The sequence below is a fragment of the Nyctereutes procyonoides genome, unplaced genomic scaffold (assembly GCF_905146905.1).
Source record: "Nyctereutes procyonoides isolate TBG_1078 unplaced genomic scaffold, NYPRO_anot_genome, whole genome shotgun sequence".
NCBI classification, from domain to species: domain Eukaryota; kingdom Metazoa; phylum Chordata; class Mammalia; order Carnivora; family Canidae; genus Nyctereutes; species Nyctereutes procyonoides.
In genome coordinates, this window is record NW_026575146.1 from 882,946 (window position 1) to 906,820 (window position 23,875).

The 23,875-nt window shown below is 39.7% G+C and overlaps 1 protein-coding gene across 2 annotated transcripts in view; it reads left to right on the forward strand.

Moving 5' to 3' along the window:
* AIG1 (androgen induced 1) overlaps positions 1 to 23,875 on the forward strand; it is a 237,631-nt gene that overhangs the window by 51,177 nt on the left and 162,579 nt on the right. For both annotated transcript variants that reach the window (XM_055311010.1, XM_055311011.1), the window contains one exon: positions 1,529 to 1,684. In XM_055311010.1, the coding sequence (XP_055166985.1) occupies positions 1,529 to 1,684 (156 nt within the window). The remainder of the gene's footprint in view (positions 1 to 1,528; positions 1,685 to 23,875) is intronic.

Here is a 23,875-nt window from a genome sequence, read left to right on the forward strand (position 1 = left end):
ATTCTTGCCAACTCTTCAGTTGAGCCATACTCAGTTATGGCAGATTCACCGTCTCCCATTCTGGTTTTTCTGGTTATAGAAAGAATAACAATAAACTTTAAGTCACTGAAGCTAAAAGACAGGCTAAGTTATGAGAAGGAATATAACATTATACTCTAGCTAAGATTGGCTAATAATGGCGGTATTTGGTAGGCTTGGAAGAGCCCAGTGATTGTAAAATATTGCAGGATTTTTGTTTATTTGACTAAGGCCAGCAATAGAATCTCCTTTATTCAGAATTTTCAAAATGGCTTAGATAAGAATTTGAACAGAATGATGAACAATCTGAGTGTGTCATGTTATGCTAAAGGATGGAACCAGGGAATTTTGAGGGTCCTTCTTCCCTTTGTTCTGTGCCGCAGTGAGGAACTCATCCATTCAATCACAGATTCTTTCCACTGCCAACATGGAATTTTGCATAAAACTTTTTGTTTTCTAAAGAGGTAATGAGTAAAATTGTATCTTTTACAAATATACCATCAGTAAATTATTTCAGATAGAAGTCAGAAAAATTACCCTGAATCTATTCTTGGTGCTAAATGGACGTCGTTTTGAGCCCAGGGACTCTATTTTCTGCCCTTTCCATAATTTGAAATATCATGTGACAAGCCATGTGACAGTATGCTTTCTGCCTCTACTCACAGCTCTGGATCATCAATACTTTTCCACCCACTTTGGGAATTTCACATATTACGGAATTACAGTGTTTTAGTGTCCTCCCCACTGTGATAGTCCAAGTTACATGTAGCTGAAGTAAGTAATTTAATTTGTAATTGATTTGGGAATGTACAACTGAAAGCATTTTGGGGAATATGGTGCAGGTATCTCTGTTTATATTACTTTGGGAAGATTTTATTTCATAGAAACAGAAAACCTGAGAAGGAGGTCTTATTTAGGTTTGACAACAGAAAATCACTCTGTACAGCTCTAATTATTGCATTCAGTTCATTTCTCTATGGCTCAAGGACTTCCTTTGGTGAGAAACACTTCCTTTGGTGAGAAAATTTCTAAATCTAGGCGATTAAAGCATAGGAAGTTTTCTTCACATTCAGACAAAAGTGTCTTATTTAATATTCAGGCTACCCTGATTCTTTTCTTTGCGCTTCTTAGATGTTCACTAAACCCCACTGGTCAATATAACTAGATCGCAGATAAGATGTTTTCAAAATAATGGACATATCCTTATGATATTTGATACTACTTTCTGTTGGGCCTCTTTAGACATGTATGTGTGTGCTTATTTCACATTTGAACTGAAATGAGCCAAAAGGGAAGCAGTGTTTTTAGGATGAATTTTCTCATCTATGATAGCCTTTTGTAAAGAAAGTCGTTGTAAGGTCTTTTACATTTGTAGGCCAGCTCTTTAAGTATGCTTCCAGTCTTCTTTTATCATGTATCCTGTTACAGAGTTGTTGCTGGTTGGCTGTCCTACAGCTTGGGCCTCTTTAGGTCTTTGGTCTTCATAACACCAGCTCTTGTCTCCCTCCAGGTCATCCAGGCTGTCTTTTTCGGCATTTGTGTGCTGACTGATCTTTCCAGTCTCCTGACTAGAGGAAGTGGGAACCAAGAACAAGAAAGGCAGCTCAAGAAGCTCATCTCACTCCGGGACTGGATGTTAGCTGTACTGGCCTTTCCTGTTGGGGTTGTGAGTATGACGTAGAATGCATCTAACCACAAAAGAAAACTTGGGTCTCCTTTCAGGCTTGTAAAAGAAAAAGAAGGGCTGATTATATAGCAGATTTCTGAATTAGTTTGCTAGGGTTACCATCACAAAGCACTGCAGACTTGGAGGCTTCAACAACCAACATTTTTTTTTTTCCTCACAGTTCTGAAGACTAGAAATCTTAAGAGCAGGGCATCCACAAGGTTGATTTCTTCTGAGGCCTCTCTACTGGGCTCATAAATGGCCTCCTCCTCCTGTGTCCTCACATACCCTCCTCACACATGTGTCCATGACCTTATCTCCTCTTCCTATCAAGACATCAGTCATATCAGATCAGGGCCCCTCCATGACCTCATTTAACCTTCATTGCTTCTCTAAAGGCCCTACCTCCAATTACAGTCACATTCCTACATATTGGGGGGTTAGGACTTCAACATATGAATTTTAAGGAGACACAGTTTAACCCATAACCATTCCTTTGGCAATCCAAACTTGAAATGTATGGTCCTTGGGTCTATGACCAATCTTGAATTTTTTGAGCTTGGGAGAGGAGGTCAGTATTAGCTTATACTGCTTTGCTCACCCAACTGTACCATTGCCTAATATCACTTAAGTAAATGCTGCTTAATGCTTGGGTCTGCTCTGGCTTCATTGATTTTCATTATTTTCAGTTAGAAAATAGTTAGAAAAAGTCCATTTCTTGACTTCCCTCATGAGCCCATTAATCATCCATTGTCCATACATACACTGTGTTCATTTAAAGGGCCAGGGAGCCATGAGATCCTATAGATTTTAACTTGTGCATAGCCAGGAAAAGAGAGAGAACTGTAAATCTCAAACTGTGAAGACAAGGAAGAGTGTGTTACCTAATTCAAATTCAGACCTTTCCTTTGTCAACCGACGTACAGGAAAAACGAAGCCCAGGTGATCTGGTCTAGCATATGTACAAAATGAAAGTTTCATGGTAGACAGAGTTGGAAAGTTGTTTTTTTAAATCCTTCCAGTGGCTCTTATTATTTGCCAAATCTGTAGCTTACAGAAGACACTTGTTCTAAGACCAATTAGTGAACACCCAGACTATCACTGAATTGCTTTTTCTATGTGCTGAATTGTATTTTCTTAGATGAAGTAGTCCTTCACTCTTGAGAGCAAAGCAAGGAAATTCTTATAATCTGGTCACACTCCTCTGCTCACTCCCTTGTCTTTTTCCTTTGAAAACCTAAATGAGTGCTTAGATTGAAACCATCTAGCAAATCTCTCAAATTCAGTTGCTTAACCTAACAGAGTTAGATGCTTTCCGTATTATGTAGTATTTCCTTCTTTGGACTTGACATATAAAATTCAGATACTTTCTATCAGAATAATCATCTAAGGGAAAATTTCCACTGGCATAAAGTATAAAGATTTATACTCTGTGTATGAAAGAATTATCTAGAAAATCCAAGTCTGTGTATTGTTTGTTTTTACTGGTTTATCCCCTTGGAATTTCTATAGGCATGTCATTGCCTCTGGAAATCTTCTTTGGCAAGAAGGGATACAGTAACACAATACAAAAGTAAATAGGAATACAATATTAACACATTTTTTCTTAGCTCTGCCTCTCCCTCTGTTACACAGTGTCAAAACTGTGTCTCTAGGGCTTAAATTGTGCCTCTTGCCACTCTCATCAAAAGCACATGGCATATGCCCGTTAGACGTTTTTGACATTACTTTGGCCAGAAACTTTTTGCACCTGCTTGAGACTTGAGATATTTGTCAGTTTTCACTGTCCTTCCTGAATTGGGTCCATGTATGCTTCATGATGTGTAAAAAGGATGGGGGACTTTTTGTTTGCTTGCTTGTTTGATTACATTTGATACTTTTCTCTGTTTCACTATTGTTGTTATCTCTGTGTTTTGAAAAGGGGATGAGAAGTAATTACACCTTTAATTTCACCCCTCGTTTTTAACCCAGAAGTCATAACATCACATTTCATTGGGTATATATGTACCTGCCCTAGCTGATGAGCATCCAGAGAATTTAAAGAATAATGAATCAGTCAATCAGATGAGCACTTTCACTTATTTCTTTGACTTTTATTTTTGGCTTACCCACTGATATTTTATAGTCAATATTTATATTTTTCATAATCTTCCATTATTATTATTATTATTATTATTTTTCTCTGTCTCTTTTTCTTTGGTATTAGGAAGAATTCTGGCCAGTATTCTCCTGAAATCTTGTGTTTTCCACTATTTCCTTTTTTTTTAAGATTTTATTTATTTATTCATGAGAGACACACAGAGAGAGGCAGAGACATAGGCAGAGAGAGAACCAGACTCCCTGTGGGGAGCCCGATGTGAGACTCGATTCCAGAACCCTGGGATCATGCTCTGAGCCAAAGACAGATGCTCAACCACTGAGCCACCCAGGTGCCCCTCCACTGCTTCTAACTCTGTCTTTTGATTTTTTGCATCTATTTTCCTGATTTCTCAAGCTAATACACAGAAATTCATTCGGAGGCAAAAAACTGATAAATGACTTCTTTCCAGCCAGACCCCATTCATTTTGTAGCCAAGTCATATTTACAAAGGACATGAATTTGTCTCTTTATAATCATTTTAACTCAAACTGTTTTTTCATTAAAACATAATTTTATGATTTTTCATCTTTCTTTCCCCAAGGTAATTTCCTAGTTTTCCTTTCCAGTGTGCTCTTGTCTATGCTGTGACTTCAGAGTTTTTCCCCCACCCCTCCTATGTCTCTCCCATACCACCAGTTCCTCACTAGGATCTGGAATTTCAGTGTGGTTTTATCACTGCGGTTTTGCTTCCTTGTTAAAATGCAAACCCTTCCTGGAGCAGTGCCACTAGGAATCACTTGAAGAGGTGGCATCTTCAGTGCTCCTGTGGCTCCCAGCCTGGGATAACAGTGCCCGGCTCAGTGGGTTCATTTCATCTGAAGGATAGGAAGAGCATCAATGCCTAGCACCTGATTTGATGGGCATGTCCTTATACCTGTAGGCACCTCTAGTGTAAGAATGCTTATCATATGTGCAAATGATTAATTATGACATTTGTAATTAAACACCTTTGACCATGTTGGGTGACACAATCAAAATCCAAAAGAACAAAAGACCTGAGTACTTGCCCTGTGCCTTGAGAGCCTTGGGAATAGCTCAATCTTCCTAAGGATAAGGATCAAGGTGCACAGCCCCTGTGTAGAACTGCCTGTGGTCCCCAGAGGCCTCCGGGCTGCCAGGGATTGCCAGCATTGCAGGGTACTCCACCACCACCCCCACACACTTTCTCCTGGCTTCCTTTGCTCCTTACCTTTTGTTTGTCAGCCAGAAGTTTGCAAGGAAAGTAATGTTATTTTTGCTTCCTGGTGCAGGGCAGAAAGGCAAGGGACATGATAAAAGGGCAGAGTGGCACCTCTGCTCAAATTTTCCAGAAGAGACCTCTTAGCCTCACGCTTTGCCTGGCGCTCCCATTATCTCTCTCTCTTTCTCTCTTTCTCACCTCAGCTGCAACTGTGGCAGCAAGAAAGACATGGGTAGGTTATCCAGGATTTGTATTGTCTCCACTAATGCTTCCTCTGATAACGAGGTTAATTGAGAGTTGACAGTAATTGCTTTATGTAGGCATGAAGCACGAAATATGATTTTTGTGACTCATGGACCTAATGCATCTACTTCATGGACTCTATCCCTAGGACATATAAAAATAATGAAGCATTACAATCAAAGATAATTGGAGTAAAGTTTTGTTTGAGCATAACCTTGAAGAAATCAGGCAGGGTTGCTTGAGTGAACATAGCATGTATCATCCTGGTTTGTGTAGATTCCCATAAATGCAAGGCTGGCCTTGATTAGTAATGCTAATGGCCGGAAACCACCACCACTCCCAAAGCCTTGCAACTCATTTTGCAGGGATAACCCATGGGAGGTTCTTCTTACCATGTGCAGTTTATTTCTGAACCCTGTCACCCTTTTAAAGAAGCATTACAAATAACTCTATGACATTATGTGGTCTGGAAGCACTGAAGTTTATTAGGAGCAATCAAACCAAGAATGTCTTTTGTCTCCTGTGAATTTGTTGACTTTTTTGTTAGCAGATACCCTTCTAATTAAGAGAATCAGCTAAGACTTTCAACCAACCAACCAAACAAACAAAAAAGATAAAGAAGAGTAGCAAAAAAAAAAAAATGAGAACAATGAGTATGAAATTGGTTCTCTCAGAAATTTAAAATGTGTCTCCAACTGCTATCCAAAGCAGCCCCTTAAGTGACAAAGAACGCTCATACTTTCCCATTAATTTAAGTATATATGTCCCATTCATTTGCACCTTCTCAGCTTGCATGAGACATGTCATCAAACCTCGCTACCTCCCCCATACATCTTTGTCCCTAGTGTTACTTGGGTTACTCTAGACCAGAAGCTGAGCTGTTGCTAAATTAACCTTGACTGATGAGTGAAGTTGGGGATGTCCCTCTCTGTAGAGAGGGGGAGTGGGCCCGAGAAGGACCTGGAGATCTGGATTGTTCCAACCAGGGATGGGCATCCAGGGTATCACAGGCAAACCAGCAGGTGCTAAGCTAAGTACTTCTGGAATTTGGGCTTTTTTTTAAAAATATAGATTTAATTTATTTATTCATGAGAGACAGAGAGAGAGAGAGAGGCAGAGACAGAGGCAGAAAAAGAAGCAGGCTTCATGCAGGAAGCCCGATGAGGGATTCGATCTTGGGACTCCAGGATCACACCCTGAGCTGAAGGCAGAAGCTCAACCTCTGAGCCACCCAGGCATCCTGAATTTGAACTTCTTTATCTGAGTTTAATCTCATAGTTATTTGTTCAGTAACTGTCTCTGGTGTTATAAGTTCTTATGAAGACTTTGTGAAGATTTTATATGTACCAACCTGATCTAGATTCCTTGAAATGGGACTGTATGGGGACTGTATGATACCTGCTTCCTTTGGCAATATGGAAGTGTGATTTGGAATCTCAAATGCAAAGTTAAAGTCTTTAGCACCTATTTTCAAAAACTGATGAGTAAGTCTTCATTTATTGACATAGTATCTGACTCTAAGCCGTTCTTCAGAAAAATGTTGTGAAGCATACACATTTGGATCATCATAACCCTACAATCTAAAAAACATTATTTTCCTTTCTGAGTTTTAAGTAAGAGATTGGTTTAAATGGAAAGCAAACATTAAGTAATATTAATTACTAATATTAATATCTGTTAATGTAACACATTAAAGAAGGGACTATTACTCTGTTTGAGAGTATATGAAGCAAATGCCTTTCCTTCTGTTTTGATATTGAGGGAACATTTTTTAAAAGCATATTATTTACTTTATTCTACAAACTCTGGATTTAATATAAAAATACCTTAATATCTGCTGATCCTCTCTTTATTAAATTTTCACACAAGTACCTAAAACCAAACTCTTTTTTTAAAGCCTTCATTGATGTTTTAAGTTTCTTCACATGCCCTTTCCCTTTCTCTTTACTTTTGAAGTTAAAAATATAATATCTGCTAGGTTATATTTTATGGTAAAACCCAGTTCATTTTGAGTTGAATCAATCATAATGCTTTGTTCCTGCACTGAAGTGAGTGTGCATTGAGTAGCCTGAGAGGAAAGAAAGATTCACAGATGAGCATTCATTCAAGATCAGTAAACAAAATGAACTTTTTCCTCCCCTACCAGGAGAAATACTCAGGAGACTGTAATTACTTAACCTAAGTGAGTGGTTACATCAGTTTTTGGATAGCCTTTTCCAAAGACCAAGGACAGTGTGTGATTAGACAGATGTACCTGATAGGGAACCAGGTTGCTTCTCAACCATCATATATATTTTTGTCTCCCAAATGGAAACCAAAGATTTTCTGCCTAAGTGACCTATGTAATTTGTAAATTTGTACACATTCATGGAGATTCAGTGCGGTCAGCTTTCTCAATGCTTGTAAGATGGATTTCTTCAACACAAAAAATAATCACACTTTAACAACATTTTCTGTAGGTGCCCACTTTTAATCACACTACAGTGGAAACTACACATTTATATCCAAACATCCAAAGAGCAGAAGCTCCAGTCAAGTCAATAACTATTTGTGGGTGGGACGCCTGGGTGGCTCTGAGGTTGAGTGTTTGCCTTTGGCTCAGGGTGTGATCCCAGGGTCCTGGGATTGAGTCCCACATCGGGCTCCCTGCATGGAGCCTGCTTCTCCCTCTGCCTGTGTCTCTGCCTCTCTCTTTCTCTCTTTCTCTCTCTCTCTCTCTCTCTCTCTTTCTCTGTGTCTCTCATGAATAAGTAAATAAAATCTTAAAAAAATAATAAAATTTTATTTACTTATCCATAAAAGATTTTATTTACTTATCCATGAGAGACACACACACACACACAGAGAGAGAGAGAGAGAGAGAAAGGCAGAGACACAGGCAGAGGGAGAAGCAGGCTCCATGCAGGGAGCCCAATGTGGGACTCGATCTGGAGACTCCAGGATCACGCCCTGGGCCGAAGGCAGGTGCTAAACCGCTGAGCCACCAAGTGATCCCCAAATAAAATCTTTAAAAAAAATAACTATTTCTGGGTACATGGAGCTCACTAGGTCAGCAGATACCAAGTGCTAAGAGCCAAGATAGCAGTGACTAAGAATTGATCTTTTCCCTCCAGAGTCATAATGCCTAGAGAAGATGACATTATAAGCTAGATCAACAAGTAGAGTAAAAGAAGGCATGGTGTAGATAACAGAGCATGGGGTGAAGATGAAGAAGTATTCTAGAAGAGGAAGGGATTGATTTTAGTGAGTGGGAGGTCCTGGAAGACTTCCCAGAAGTGATTATGTCAGAGCTCTGTTTTGACGAATGACTACAAACTTACTGGATGTCTAAGTTAATGATGCTTTCAGATGCAAGTAACAAAACACCCGTAGCTATCCACCTGGTTCACTCTTTTAATTCATTCAAGTCTCTGTTCAAAAGATTACCTCTCAGTAAAGCTTCCATGAATTATCAATATAAATTAGCTTTCCATTTTATTCTCAATCTCCTTACCTTGCTTTATATTCTCCATAACGATTACCATGGCTTGGCATATTATGTTTATTCTTTTATTTCTGTAGCATATGTCTCCTCTGACTTGGTACATGCCCTGTGAGGCCAGGGAGGTTGTATGTTTGATTTACTGCTGTAATCCAAGCAGCAGGAGCATGCCTAAATAATTTAGTATTTATTGAGTGACTATCCATCCAACTGTGGCCTAAGCAATAAAGATATTTAATATCTCACAAAACAAGAAGTGTGTAAACAGGTAGTTTAAGGATGGTATTGCTCAGTATTATCATTTGAGACTTAGGCATTTTTATTGTCCACTTTTCTATCTCTAGGATGTTGGCTTTTTGTCCTTGGACTTGCTACCTAAGGCCTCAAGAGGGTTGGTAAAGCCCCAAACATCAACTCCCTTGCAGCCGTGTTCAAGGCAGGAAGAGGAAGAAGCTCTTTAGGGAGCTCTCCCCATGTGTTTGTCTCTTCATCAGGCTAATGAATGTTTCCTATAAGCCCTGTCTGCAGACTTCCCAATAGGTTTTGTTGGTTAGAAGGGTCATGTGGCTAGAATCAGCTGCATGGAAAACTGGGAAGGCAAGTGGGAGAAGGGAATTAGCTTAACATGAGGGCTTAAACTAATTATTTATTCCTATTGGTTGGGCACATTGTTGCCCAAACAAAATCAGGTTTTAAGAAATATGATAAGTAACAAATATTGAGGATAACTATTAAATATAAACTAAGTAAAAACTAATAGAATTTTAAGTAATTTGTTGTTTATCTATGTTTTTATGAAAAATGGATACAGTAAAACTGTTGAGACTAATTATGGACATTTTCTATCTTAGCTAAGAAAGGCATATTGTTTCCATTCATTCTCTGCCAGCACCATTTTTTTTTTGGTACATTCTCATTAGTATTTTTATAAACAGCTATCAAAATCCGATAATCAAAGAAGCTCTTCTCAAAGGAAGTCCCATATGTTATATAATTGACTAAATGGTTCCTGTTGAGTTTCTGAAACTCCATAGGAAGTTTGTGAGAGCTGGCTCTGCTGCAGATCAGTAACTCAGATATGCAGACAACTAGGTTCGATGAGTAAAATCTTCCTTGAATAGTTCCCTAGAAATTGTAGAGAATGATCATGTGCTGTGTCATTTTGTTGTGCCCAAGATTGCGAATCCAAGAAACCACCAAGGAGCCGACACCGATGCAAGGCCATGAGGGTTTATTAGCAAGCTTGAGCTTGGGTCCAAGTATATTCCACACAGCAGAGCAGGGGCCTGGACCCCGAAGTGGGTTACAGCTAGGTTTTTTTATGGGCTGGTCTAGGGGATTTTCAGAAGGGGTGGAGGAATTTTTTCCATTCCAATATGGGAGGGGTGGGGGAGTTTCTTAAGATCTGATATGGGATTCTCTGCTGAGGGCATTCTGAGCTCTGTTGTCTTTCCGATATGGGATTCCCTGCTGAGGGCATTCTGAGCTCTATTATCTTTCTGACATGGGATTCCCTGTCAAGGACATTCTGCAGTTTTTCCTGTAAAGTGCAGCTCTTATTCACAGGAGCCTAAGATGACTGTACTTGTGCTAATGCTAAACTTGAGGTGGAATGGCCTTAATTTTCTCGGCCTCCACAATTTCACAGAGTTCCCACTCTTTCGGAGCAGAAGGGCTACAAAAGTGTCTCAGGAAATGAAGATATCTTTTTTCCATATTTATATCCATAAGTATGATAGATATTTGAAGTATGTGATTGAGAAAAGGTAGAATCGATCTTCAGTAACATTAATAATGTGATGCATATTATGAAATAGACATAGGATTCTTGCTCTCAAAAATAAGACCCCTAAATCAGGATCTTTGTAGACCCTTATTAGGGGAACCCTAAACAAGACACAATATTAGCTGTTGGTTAAAAAGGGAAAGAGGAAAGGAACAAACTATTTTTCTTCTTCCTTCTCTGTGTCTCCTTCTTCCTCCTCCTCCTCTCTCTCTCTCTTACCTTTCCCCCTCATCCCTCTACCCCAGCCCCATCTCCTTCTTTGTAGAAAAATAAATAATGATTTGTTGTGTGGGTGCTCTGAAACTACAGTCTTTGTAGGCATTTTGAGGTAACTCTTACCTGTTTTAGCTGTTATCACATCAGTTGAAAGCAAAAGGAACATTTTCCCCCGAGGAAGGAGCCAGTGAACTTTCCACCTACACAAAGGTTATTAACTTTTAGTTGTGCCTGTGGGATGACCATGCTAATGATTTGCTTATCTTACCACAAAGAGGAGGTCCTGGATAGGACTTCTCATTCATCATGCCTTTTTATAGCTCTCTCAGGAACAGAAGTTGAGGTGTCATTCTGACTTTGGGGGATGTATTTGGGGGGACAGGTGGGAAGACAAGGAGCTGGGAGACAGTGAGGGAAGAGCATGTGTGGACTCACAGCTCACAGGTCACCTCATAGCTCCATTCACTATCTCCTAAGGTCCTCTGAAGAGCACCTGCCAAGATGTTTCCCCCTCCAGAATGTCCCTTTATCCTGTAGGTTATGTCTGTGCTCCATTGACACAAAGAACCAAACATTCACTGGGTGTTGGGCTGTGCTGCTAAGATTTGGTGAATGGGAAGAAAATGAAGGGAGCATGTCCGAGAAGGAACCAGAAGGAGCGCTTCCATCCCAATCAGCTTATTCTTCTCTGAATGCTCTACCAACTTTGTTCATTGTTTGCCAAGGGGAGACTAGGGAGGGATGTGAAATAAGAAAATTCTGAGCATAAGTGGTGATGTGCCCACGTTGGAGATGAGTTTTCTGTGTTCATTTGGATCCTCACCACTTAACCTTAAGGAGGGCCTCTTCTCTTCCTCACATTAAAAATCTACTACAAAATGAGAACGACTGCCTTCATATAAACATGACTAAGTAAACAGGAAGAAGCCTCAGCATCTCCATGCCCAGAAAATATAAGCATGCACATGCCCAGGGGATGCTGTCAAAATTAGCATTGAGTCAACAAAGAGAAACAGCCCCTAGATTCATTGATATAGTAACATTTTTGTCTGAATATTCAGAAATACTACCTGAGCCTCCTTGCTGCAATTACCTTAGGGTTTTAAAGAAGATGCCACACACCCAGGGGCATTTTGCTTTCTGTTGGTGGTGGAAAGGCAGTTCCATTTGCGCTTTCTCAGACTTCTCACCATCTCCCTTCCCATAGAGCCAAAACTGACAAACAACTCAAGGCTGAAAAATCTAGTAATGAACACTAACTTCTTCTGCATGTTCGATGGGGAGACAAGGCATAGATCCTGTGCTAAGGGCTATACTTTAATTGTGTATTCAACCCTCATAGCCCCAAATTGTAGGAATTTCCATCATTCTCACTTTACCAAAGATACTTCTACTTTACAATTTTACAGATAGGGTTCCCATTTTACAGGTTGCATGTCTGAGGTCCATGGTGCAGCCAGAACTTGAACCCAGAGAGCAGCCAGTGGAGTGCTTGTTGTGAGCAGGTACTCTAAACTTTTTCACAAACCAGACCTAACTTTGCTTTACATCATTCCCCTGATAGATATATTTAGCTACATACGTAAGTTCTGAGCTGACCACAATTTCTAATTTAGGAGAATGCATCAAAATAAGAAATGGAGTTATGCAGAATCTGGATCAAAAGCCACTGTTTATCATTTTCCTTGAGGCTGTTTAACAAAAGCTGTTTATTTGTGCTTATTACTGTTTCCATTTGATACATCATTTCACACCATAGAGCCAATGGTTTTGTATGGTTTTACAGGCCAGTTTGCAAAGTACAAATTTCCGCAAAAAAAGAACATCTTCCTGCCTTATCTTTCTGTTTCAACCATTGAGTACAGATTTAAGCTCCCACATTTACCCAATGTGCTTGTTTTTAATATGTGAAAATCAGGTTTTATCAGTAGAATTAGCTACATTTTTTTAAATGGTTTCTAAATGTGTCCAATGTCATCTGCAACTCATCTCTGGACTTGTAAGAAGGCACAGTTAGTGGCTACATGATTGCAAAAGAATATTTTTGGCAAGAAATGATCCAGTACATTCCGTATGAGTATTTTAACAAATGAACTTTGCCTACCCAGCGAATATTTTACTAAGAATTCCTGAAAGCCATTTTGTTCTGCTTTATCAAGAGAGACTTTTCAGTCAAATCTGTCTTTTTTAATTTATAATTTATACCTCCACCTATTTCCACCAAGGATTTGAGGTGGTCTAAATGAGATCAGTTCATCAAAGTGACCTAGTCTCCTGGGCCTCAGCCTTGTTCAGCAGAGGCTGCCTGTAAATAATCTTGCCTATTTGGATAAGTGTCTTCTCTATTACATTGCAAGATACACAGAAGAACTTTCTTCTGGATTTTGTCTTGCAAAATCAGGAAAGCCAGAAAAAAGGGGAGAGAGCTTCAATAGACCTCAGGCAAATTTACTGAGTGCTATGCGCCAGTCACTATGTTAAATGCTCTCACATAACTTCACTTACTCTCAAAGAGGATCTTATAAAAACAAGAGGCAGTAGGCAATGGGAAGCTTACTAATCTCTGAGGCTGTGATCTCAGCACCAGGATTGGCACATTGATTAAGGGTGCACAGGCTGTTGCCACAATAGGCCACATGGGTGGGTTCTTACTTTGCTGGGTCCTACCCGGAGAATAATGCCTACCATATTGGACCTGGTTGGTAAAGTTTGAAGCTCGCTCTATGCTTGAAGAGTGTCAAGCAAAAAGGATAGTAAGGAAGGAAAAAAGCAAGCAAACAAGCTCTAGGGAAAAAGAATCATCCACAGGAAGTAGATTTTCTCCCCAATCTTGGCAACTTCCTGAAGTGCTGATCCTCAAAGTAATTAGTTTAGCATAACCTCCTGGCTCTTAATTGACAAGCATTCTTTCATTCATATATTATGTGTGTGTGTGTGTAGACACATATACACACACACACACATACACACACACACACACACACACACACACACACATATATATATATAGTTGTTGTTTGTTTAAAGATTTATTTATTTGAGAGAGGGAGTGTGTGTGGGAGCAGGGAGAGAGGCCGAGGGGGAGGCAGAGAAACAATCCCAAGCCGACTCCGTGCTGAGCATGGGGCCAGATGCAGGACTCGATCCCATGACTCAGATCGTGACCTGAGCTGAAACCAAGGGTCTGATGGGCAGATAGAGTGCTGATGCTCAGGCTGCATAGATGCATCTTTGAACCCTTTTGGTTCAAAGGTGACCATTTGTTTGTTGACTCCTTCCACTTTGTTTATACAGCATAGATCATCATAGAATAACTAAAGGGCAAAACCAAAAGTCCACACAGATTCCCACAATGAGCATTTATATATTTTACAATAAGAAAATATCACAAGTATTCTCATTTGCAAATGTATTGTCATTTACAGATGTTTATGCTCTAAACTTAAAGGTTAAATTATTCCTAGAGGAGGAAATAAAATTGATATGCAGTTGATATGATGCTCAAAAATAAATATACCAACCTTTCCCATTGCAAACTATGCACAGAGATTTCTATGTATCTTCCTAGTTTGTTTATGTATATAATCCAAATTAAACAAAACAAAGAAAACCTTAGACTTTTTCTTCTCCTATCTCCTTAGCAATCCAGAGATTGTGAAGTGGCCATTTGTGGATGTCCTTATGTATTGAGACACTACTCAAATGTCACCGTAGCCTAGGGCCAAAGACCGAGACACTCAATTTTGTCAAACTTATCTAAGCTGATCCTTCTCTCAGCCAATGAATTCATGTTAACTAAATGATTACAGATTGAAGTTTAGCTCAGAAGGATAATTGAATAATTTATGACAAAAAAAAATGTCAGGCAGACTCAAATCTACATAAACTCTCTAGCACAAAACAACTAAACTCAAATTCAGGGCAAGGGGCAGTGACTGGATGATATTAATGGCAGGTGGTCAAGTTACTAGGCTGATGCGGACTAGTAGATTGGAATGCTACCTTGGGTGGCCAGGGGTGCCTGTCCTCTCTGCAAAGCTGGAGACCCATTCTTGCCTGTTATAACTATAAGCCTACTCAGTATGATGATCACTTTTCCCTGTTAACATATCCTTCTTGGGGCAGCCTATAATTCATTTAATCAGGCTTCAGATTCCACGGTTACAATGGTGTTCTGATCAGGCCACTGTGATACTGTTCTCAAGACACTGAATATAGGCAGTCATTGATCCATAGCCAACCTAAAAGGATGCTTCTACAAAAGGATGCTTTAATTACTTAATTAACTTTGATTAGATTAGATTTTTCTTAATTTTATTATCAGGTGGTAACTTTAAATTCAAGTTGTAGTTCACTGGATGTCTCTCCTATGTATTTATAGTTGCTTTGTGGATATTCATTTTAATATAATCCTATCTAATAATAGAATACTGTCCATTTTTGTTAAAAAGAGAGAGAGCAAGAGTTTGATTATTCAATGATTTATGTGACAAAAGGTCTAAATAGTTTTTTGAAAAAGAAATTTCTATGAATGCTATTTGGTTGGCAGTGGTTCTCTAACATAATAAAAATAGTCTTGTGTAACATTTATGGATATGTTTAATTATTTTACTTGTCACTGACAGAGGGTAAAAGAAGCCTTGTGCAATTTGTTTTGAAGTGGAATTCAATTTAAAATGGACTGATTTAAAACTTTGAACCATTAAAAGGAGAGTTAGTTATTAGAATGCAAAAATGATCCACCTTATGGTGGTGATCTTACCTGTGTGAGGTATAAGGTAACCAGATGTACTCAAAAGAACATGAGCCTTGGAGAAAGATGTAGGTTTTAATTTTGGGCCCACCACTTCCTAATGCAAATTTCAAAGCCTTCCAAAATCTTGGTTTTCTAATGTGAAGAGCTCAACAAAACCTAATTCACTTGAGTTATTGTGGAGGACAATGAAAGACACAGGGTATCTAGAACAGTACCCAAGAGATGACAAGTAATCAAAGAGTGTCAGCTTCCTTCCATTTGCCCTAAAAGTGTCCCCACATCACAGAGAATGTCCTGAGAGATGAGAGCATCTTTTAGCAAAGGATTTACACTGCTCCACTGCAAACACTCATTCAAAAGATTAGATGTACAAGTTCTTGAAATATCCAGGGTGTGTATGGTCATGCCATCCAAAATCCCAGAAGGAGTTCTTAAGGTTCATGAAAGCAGTAGATGGTAGAGGGAAAGGTTCAAATACTGGTAAAAGCCTTCAAAGGAAAATAATATACTATTGGTAGAGTTTATGTCATAAGTTAGAAATGGGTCTGCTCTGCTACAAACTCCTCACCGACAATTTCCAACTTAGTTCCTCTGGAAAATTTGGAGGTGGTGGATGTATATTTTATTTTCTGGTGAGAATCAGCAACTGATTTATTGAACTTGAGTGTTGAACTTTGCACAAAAGAGGAAAACACTCTGACTTCCTAAAAGAACTGACCTGTCTTTAGAATTTTCATCAGAGAAATCTATGTTATTGATAGATATTAGGCTTGTCTCCAAGTTTTTGGCAGTCCTGGGCAATACTGCTTTAAACATTCTTGTACATTCATTCTCCTGCTCCACATGTGTAAGAAATTCTCCAGGAAAAAAGCTCCCCAAATGGTATGCTGCAATGAAATACTGGTGTGCCACAACTTGTCAGTCACCTCTGCCCCTGAGAATCTGAGCATGGCCTGGGGTCCCTTACTCCTTACTCCCTTCCTTGTTTGCTGAGAATTCTTATCAAGAATGATTGCCACATTTTATCAGATTTTTTTTCTTGCACCTATACAGGTGCTTCATTGATCCTTTCCTGTATGCTGGTTTTCTATTTCATTTGGCTAGTCTTTGCTGTCTTGTGAAGATGGATACCTCATTCATTAATTTTTACACATTCTTCTCTTTTACTGTAAGTATAGGAATCTGTAAAATTCCCTCAATTAACACTTTAACTACATCCCACAAAAATTCTATCTATGATTTTTATTACTATTTATTTCTAAATATTTTAGAGTCCATTATGATTTTGTGTTTGATCCCCAAGTTTTTAAAGTCTGTTTTTAGATTTCCAAATGTATAGGGATTTTTATGTTTCTCTTATTGATTTCAGACTCAATTGCACCTTGGCCAGAGGCTATGACCCATAAGATACCACTATTCTGAAACTTTTTGAATTGCTTTTTGGTTTAAATGGTGGCAAATTTTTATATTCTTAACTTGAACTTACAAAGAATACACATTTCAGATCACTGCATCTTCCTGAAATTCCTATCAGGCCACAAACCCACATGATTACTATCTTGATGTTCCAATGGTTATCTTATGGTTACGAATTTCCAGGGTAATTTCTCTTTCTTCTCAATACAGAGCTAAGTTTCCAGCAGGCATGTTTCTTAATGCCCTCCTCTCTGCTAAGTTGAGGGTCACCCTTTCACTGAAGGTAAAACCCTCTGGGGTACTAGCTTTAGGTGGAAGCCTTAGTGGGGTTCCCCACCTTGGAGATAGTCTTATCTCCTATCTCTCGAATTCCACAGAGCAACCAGAGATAAGGTTCGGGTCATTGTGGTTTGACAGATACTTTTGGAGGAAAGCTGGCCTCTGGTGCTTGCTGATCTCCTAGTGATTCTCACTAACTTTATTTTGACATCAGTAGTTTCACTACTTTTTGTCACATCGTGGTTTATTTTAATCATGTTTCCTGGGAATGTTATGAAACAACAAAATCAAGGTTATATTGTATGATATATATATTTAAGAAAGGGAGACACACACAGATACGAACATATAGGCATTTATAAGTGCAGGTATGTACCTTTTTTCTTGTATTTGCAGAAAAGAACACTGGATGGATGAAAGAGAAACTAATACACAATTACCTGAATGTTTCATTAAGCCTTTTTTTACTTTTTTTGGTGGTGGTGGTTTTCATTAGGAGTGTGAGTTCAGAGCGTTTGTTCCACCATATAGCAGGATATATAATTTCTGATTCCCTTTTTTTACCATATGGCTTACCTAGAGAATGGATTCACCCATGACTCCTACCAATTCTCCTTTGTATCAGTGTCTCCATAATAGGAGTTATCTTAGCTTGAAGTCCCTTTTCAAGAAATGATTGTGCCAAATATATCAGGGTTAACCAGGGTTAACCTATACCGTTGTGGAATGAAAGAACATTAACTGTTTCCATTGTATGTCTTAGCAGTGGCTATATTACTATGCATTTTTCTGAGTACCTAATTGCACTTTTCATTCCATCTGTGCAATCAGGGGTAATTGATCCTTTTAGTTTACCAACTGAGTCGCAACTACTCCTGATTCACGTTTATTGTATCAGTCAGATCTCAGTATTTCTTTTTTCCTGTTTCTTTCTGTAGCTTGGCAGATGACCAGAAAATGGGACAGAGTTTCCAACCTTAGGGACTCATCTTCTCCACACGCAACCTCCTCACAGTGCATATCCCCTTACTAACCGCAACCTCCAGGATACTGTCAATGTAGTATAATAAACCTTCAAAAGAAGGATGCTACCACTAGAAGCCACCCCAAGGCAATTTGGGTTCACTTGATGGGAAATAAAATCAAACATAAAAGCTGGCATTTCCATGTTTCAGTTGGTGTTGAAACAGGCCAAGCAGAGATGGATGAGACTCTGAAAAGAGACAGAACCAGAGGAATGTGGCCTGATTGGTGTGGTTTCAGCCTGTAGGTACAGGGATGATACCCAGCATGACACTGGGCACAGAGTCTAAGGACATATAGGTCATAAGCACCCAGCCTCATAAGCTGGTATTCTGGAAAAGGACTTGCATCCCAAAGATGACATGAGAATAAGATAGGAGCTTATTTTTTTTAAGATTTATTTATTTTTATTTATTTACGATAGACATAGGGAGAAAGAGAGAGAGAGGCAGAGACACAGGAGGAGGGAGAAGCAGGCTCCACGCCAGGAGCCCGACGTGGGACTCGATCCTGGAACTCCAGGATCGCACTCTGGGCCAAAGGCAGGCGCCAAACTGCTGAGCCACCCAGGGATCCCCAAGATAGGAGCTTATTAAGTAAAATTTGAGTAAGGAAGGGAGCATGACTCCAAGGTGCAAGACAAAACCTAAACATCTGTTGGCCATCAGATGTTCTATTTCTCTATCTTGTGAATATGAATTTGCCAGAGGGAGGATGAACCTGGTCAAATAATCCTTGTTGAGATGCTTGAGATACCATTAATGCATTTATTACTAGCAAAGACAAGAAATGAGTCTCCTGACTTGTTCTGTATTCCATGCTCCTGTTTTATGGTTTTGTATGTCATGTTTGATCCAGAAGGGCAACTTGCTGATTTTTCTCCATGTGTCACCATCTTTCTTTTTTTCTGGCTTTTCTAGGATGATTAACCAAACATTTTACTCACCAAACATTCATCGAATTCCTGTTATATTCAGGCCTTATTAGAGGACTTAGAAATGATATAGTCTTTGTCATTTAATCATTCATTCATTCAATTATTAATTGCTTCAGAAGTATGTACTATTATGTAGAAGATATATTAAGAGAGGTTAAAAGCGTTGCCTCTGGGGTCTCATTGTCTGGCCTCACATTATGGCTTGGCCACTTTTTGATCCTGGGAAAGTCACTAAAATCTCTCTAAAGCTAATCTCTTCCTCTATAAAGCCAGAAGAATAATAGTAGCTACCTCAGAGTAGTCTTAAATAATATTTTGCCTGTGAAGTCCCTCACCTATACATAGTAGAGACCAAATAGGTGTAAACTAGCCTTCATAAAGCCCTGGGAAAAATTACATTTATATAATATTCTCAAAATGTTAAAATATAGTGGTGGATATGATCCATAGTTGTCAGGGGCTAAGGTTGGGGAAGGGTGTGACCCTAAGAAGATAGCATTATGGCCTTTCTCTGATGATGGAACTCTTCTGAATCCTGATTGTGGTAGAGATTACACCAATCTGTACAGGTAGTAAAATTTCATAGTACAATATGCAGCCCTCAGAAAATGAGTGCCTGTAAAAACTGGTGGAATCTGAATAGGTTTATAGTTTAGTTATAGTATTATGCCAATGTCAGTTTTCTGGTTTGAAACTGTCCTAAGTGTGTGTAAGATGTTATCTTTAGGAAAAGCTGGGTGAAAGATACACAGGAACTCTCTGTATTATTTTTCAATTTCTTGTGAGTCTTTGATTATTTCCAAATAGAGAGCTAAGAAATAAACATACAAAGTTCCAGGGGAGATATGACAGTACAACAGAGGGGAAATTGGTGGTCCTTGCTCTCCGTGCTCAACAACTTCATGCGCCACTGGGAAGAGAAACCAGTGATTACACTGTTACTTTTTCCATCGAGATTCTGCTCAGAGAGCATGAGCAAGGAAAAGGGGCAATTCAGGGGAAGCTTCTTGGAGGTTATGCTATTGCCAACCCCTTCTACAAGTGAGGATGAGCTGGGAGGGCTGGACTGGTGGGAGGCGTTCTAGGCAGAAAGAGCAGCAGATGAGGGACCTGGGAGGCAGATGGAGCCTTCCAGCAGGTTAGGGGGGTCAGCAAGTGAAAGGATGTCTAAGAGTTAGTTGAATGGGTTGGTGTTATAAGCAGAGGCCTGAGGGGGGTCAGGGAAAGAAGTAATTACTTTGGATGAGAAAACTGCAGGGGAGTTTTAGGAGGCGGGGTCAACTCTACCATGAAAGTAACACTTGATAGAGCTTGGATTTTGGGGGAAAAAATGTAATGGATCTCAAGCTGCAGTTACAAAAAGCACAAAGGAATGGATACTTGGAAGTGTGTGTGGTGAGTTTGGGAAACTATACGTAGCCTGTTGATTGGGTTCCTGGAAGAAGCTGGAAGGGGACTGGAAAGAAAATTTGGGACCAGATCACAAAGGGAGTTTGGGTTTTATTCTACAAGCTAGGGGAAGCCATTGGAAGTTTTAAACTGAGAAATTTTAAGCGTTTTTAATAAGATAACTCGAGGCCAAGATAAAGCATGGATAGAATTTAAAGAAAACTGATGCCCGTGGCTCTAGCCAAGGAACTACCGCAGGAGTCCAGAATAGGGACAGTGTGGCCTAGAACTAGTGTAAAAGCAGTAGGCACTGAGAGGAGGGAATGACAGAGGAGCCTTTGTGAGAGTCAGCTCAAAAGGTGATGGTGACCTCAGATCCAGGAGCTTTACTTCTAGTAATTTATTCCTGTGAGATACTCACATAGGTGCACAAAAACATACACATAATGTACTCTTGCAGCATTATTGGAATGAATATACATATCCATTAGTGAAAGCTTAAGTCAATTATGATGCATAATCATGCAGTATGGGATTGGAAGTGCTTTAGAAAAATGGGATATCACTATTAAAACGTTCTTAAGCTAAAACATTGCAGAAGACTAGTTATAGCATGATCTAATTTTCTAAAATAGTGAATGGAATACTCTTTACATGTGTAGGAAAAGACCTTTTTTAAGGGAATACCTATCCTTTTGACAAGGACTATCTCTATAGGGCGAGATGACAAAGAGCTTTTACTTTTGATACATTTCTTTATGGTGATGTATTACAAGTGTTTTCAGGCTTCAATATGTCTGTCTGTGGCACTCATACATGCATGCATGGTCTTAGATTGGCCTTGTGAACAAGCTCAAGGATGGATAGTACATGCAGAAGAAGGGGGCTCTTGGGAGAAACACCTGTTCGAAGTGAGGAAGGCAGTTTTGGGTAGAAGGAGATGACTCACACTGCATTTGTAACGGGCATCCTGGGACCTCTAGAGTTGGGATGACCTTTCAGAATTGTCCAAAATGGATGCCGAGGGGCTGGCCTCCTGGCGTTGGTCAGTCATTGAATTTAGACTGTGCCCCCTTCACCCCACCCAGGGAAGGGGCATGCCTTCGGGCAAGGCAGTTCCCTGCAGCCGAGGGCAGTTCCCAATGAGAGATGCATCTCACAGTATTCCCAACATCTGGGGGATGGACACATGGGCCCTGCAGAGGGAATCTGGGAGAAGCACTCCAATATCCACCTCAGTTATTTGATACAAGTGTAAAAGCTGTTCTCTGACTTTGCAGACCTTGCCAAATGACCACACTTAGCTTGTGTGACTACAAAGATAAAGAAGGAAAACTCATGATCTCCATGCAGCACAAAATTCAGTGAAATGAAATGTTTTTAATTAAAAACATCTTAGCAATTAGGAATAGAAGCAATTTATTTAGCCTGATGAAGAGCACCTCCTCCAGCCTACCCTTCTGCTGAAGCTCTGGCCCCTTTGTGGGACAAACCCCATGGATGCAGTAGCCCACTCCACCAGTTTGGGTAGGCCCAAGGCTGGGGTCATCCATCTCTGTGACCACAGTCCAGAGAGCACTCTAATTCTGGTATAAGCATTTGCCCCTAGGGTAGTCCCAATTTCTATGCTACTGTTCTGGTTTCTTCCCTGTTCTGTTCTTGTCTGTATGGGATTTTTTTTATTTTTTATTTTTTTTTAACTCCCAGTGATTTCCCTTCCTTTCTTGTCCGCTCAGCAATATATTTGAAAGTATATTTGTTGTAATTTATTTAGCACCTAGTGTTTCACAGTAGGAAAGTTTTTCAGTGTATCTAGTCCATGGTACCACAGAAAGCAAAACCCCCACTGTCTTTACCAAAGACAGTTTTTCCTTTTACTGCTTATAATGTGACTTTCAGTTTTATGTGGTTTTATATTTTATACTTTATTTCTTAAGCTCTCCACTCTTCTCTTGCTCTATCTTCTTTATTTAATCTCAGATTTTCATGTTTGACCTCTTTTCTTTCATGGAGAATTATTTGATCATTAATAATTTTTCTGGTTTGTAATGTTCAGTTGCCCTTTTTTGGGGGGGTCATATTCTACTTTCTCTCTCTCTCTCTCTCTCTCTCTCTCTCTCTCTCTCTCTCTCCCTCTCTCCCTCTCATGGTATTTATGAATACATTTCATGCTATTTCTCTTCTTATGATTACTCATCCTTAAATTGGTCTGTTCTTCCAGAGCCAGCTATTTGCAAAAGGATAGAACTGGAGACAGGCTAGGGAGCTGAGCTAGGGCAGCTTGAATTTCTGCCTCTTTTCCATCACCACCTCCTTTGGAGAATGGCTTCTTTCTGGGCTGCACTCATTTCTCTCTTCTGGACTCATTTTGATCACAACCCATTTTGTATGGTGACCGGAAGCTTTGTGTTCATTAGGTGAGCATGAGCTGTTCATGCAGGCTGGTTACCCCAGATCCTTTCTCATTTACCATAACATACCCACATCCTGCTTCTTGCAGAGATGACATACTGGCCCGTTTCCACATTTAACTTCATCATTTCTGACACCTGAAGCCAAGCAGGGATCAGAACATTTCCCCGTGCTCCCATGCATCTCAGACCTCCTGTTCCCAGCAAGGGTCATTCAGTATCTCTTAGGATGCACCGCCTATAGCAACCTCTCTGTTCTGCTCACTCGGGCAGGACATCTTTGAATCTTGTTTCTAAATCAGTCTTGCCCTGTCCTGGTTCATTTTTCCTAATACTTAGCCTGTTGAAAAGAGTGATATTTGGATTATGGGTGTTCCCTACTTCATTGGTTTCACCTCTGTTTCTCCTTCTTGTGTTCGGTTAATTTGGGGAAAGAGAGCCTTTAGTCTTTCATCTTAATCCAAAAATCCAGAGAAGGATTATGTCAGGATGATAGAAGACTTAAGCAGGTGAAGGAGGGGCTGGCAGGTAAAAAGTCTGAGAAGAGATGGGATAGAAGAATAATGCTGGAAAGCAGGGCTTCTCTTTCTCATAGAGGACAAAAAATATGGAGAACATAAAAGAGGAATTTTAGGTGATCGCTCCTATGGAAGATGCAGAGCCTGACACATACAAGAAGCACCAATACATCTTTATCATTTACTCTGCAAATTTTTATCATAAACATGCTATGTGTGAATCAGTGGGAAAAGAGCAAGGAACAAGACAGACAAGCTCCTGTTCTCTGACACTTCACCTCCTCATAAGAGCCAACCACTGAACAACAGCAAAAACTTATTTTATAGCAACGTCAACAATAGGAAATAATGAGGCAATTGATTCATTGGCAAGGCGTCCTCGAAGGGGTGCTGCTTAAGCTAGACCTGAAGGGGCA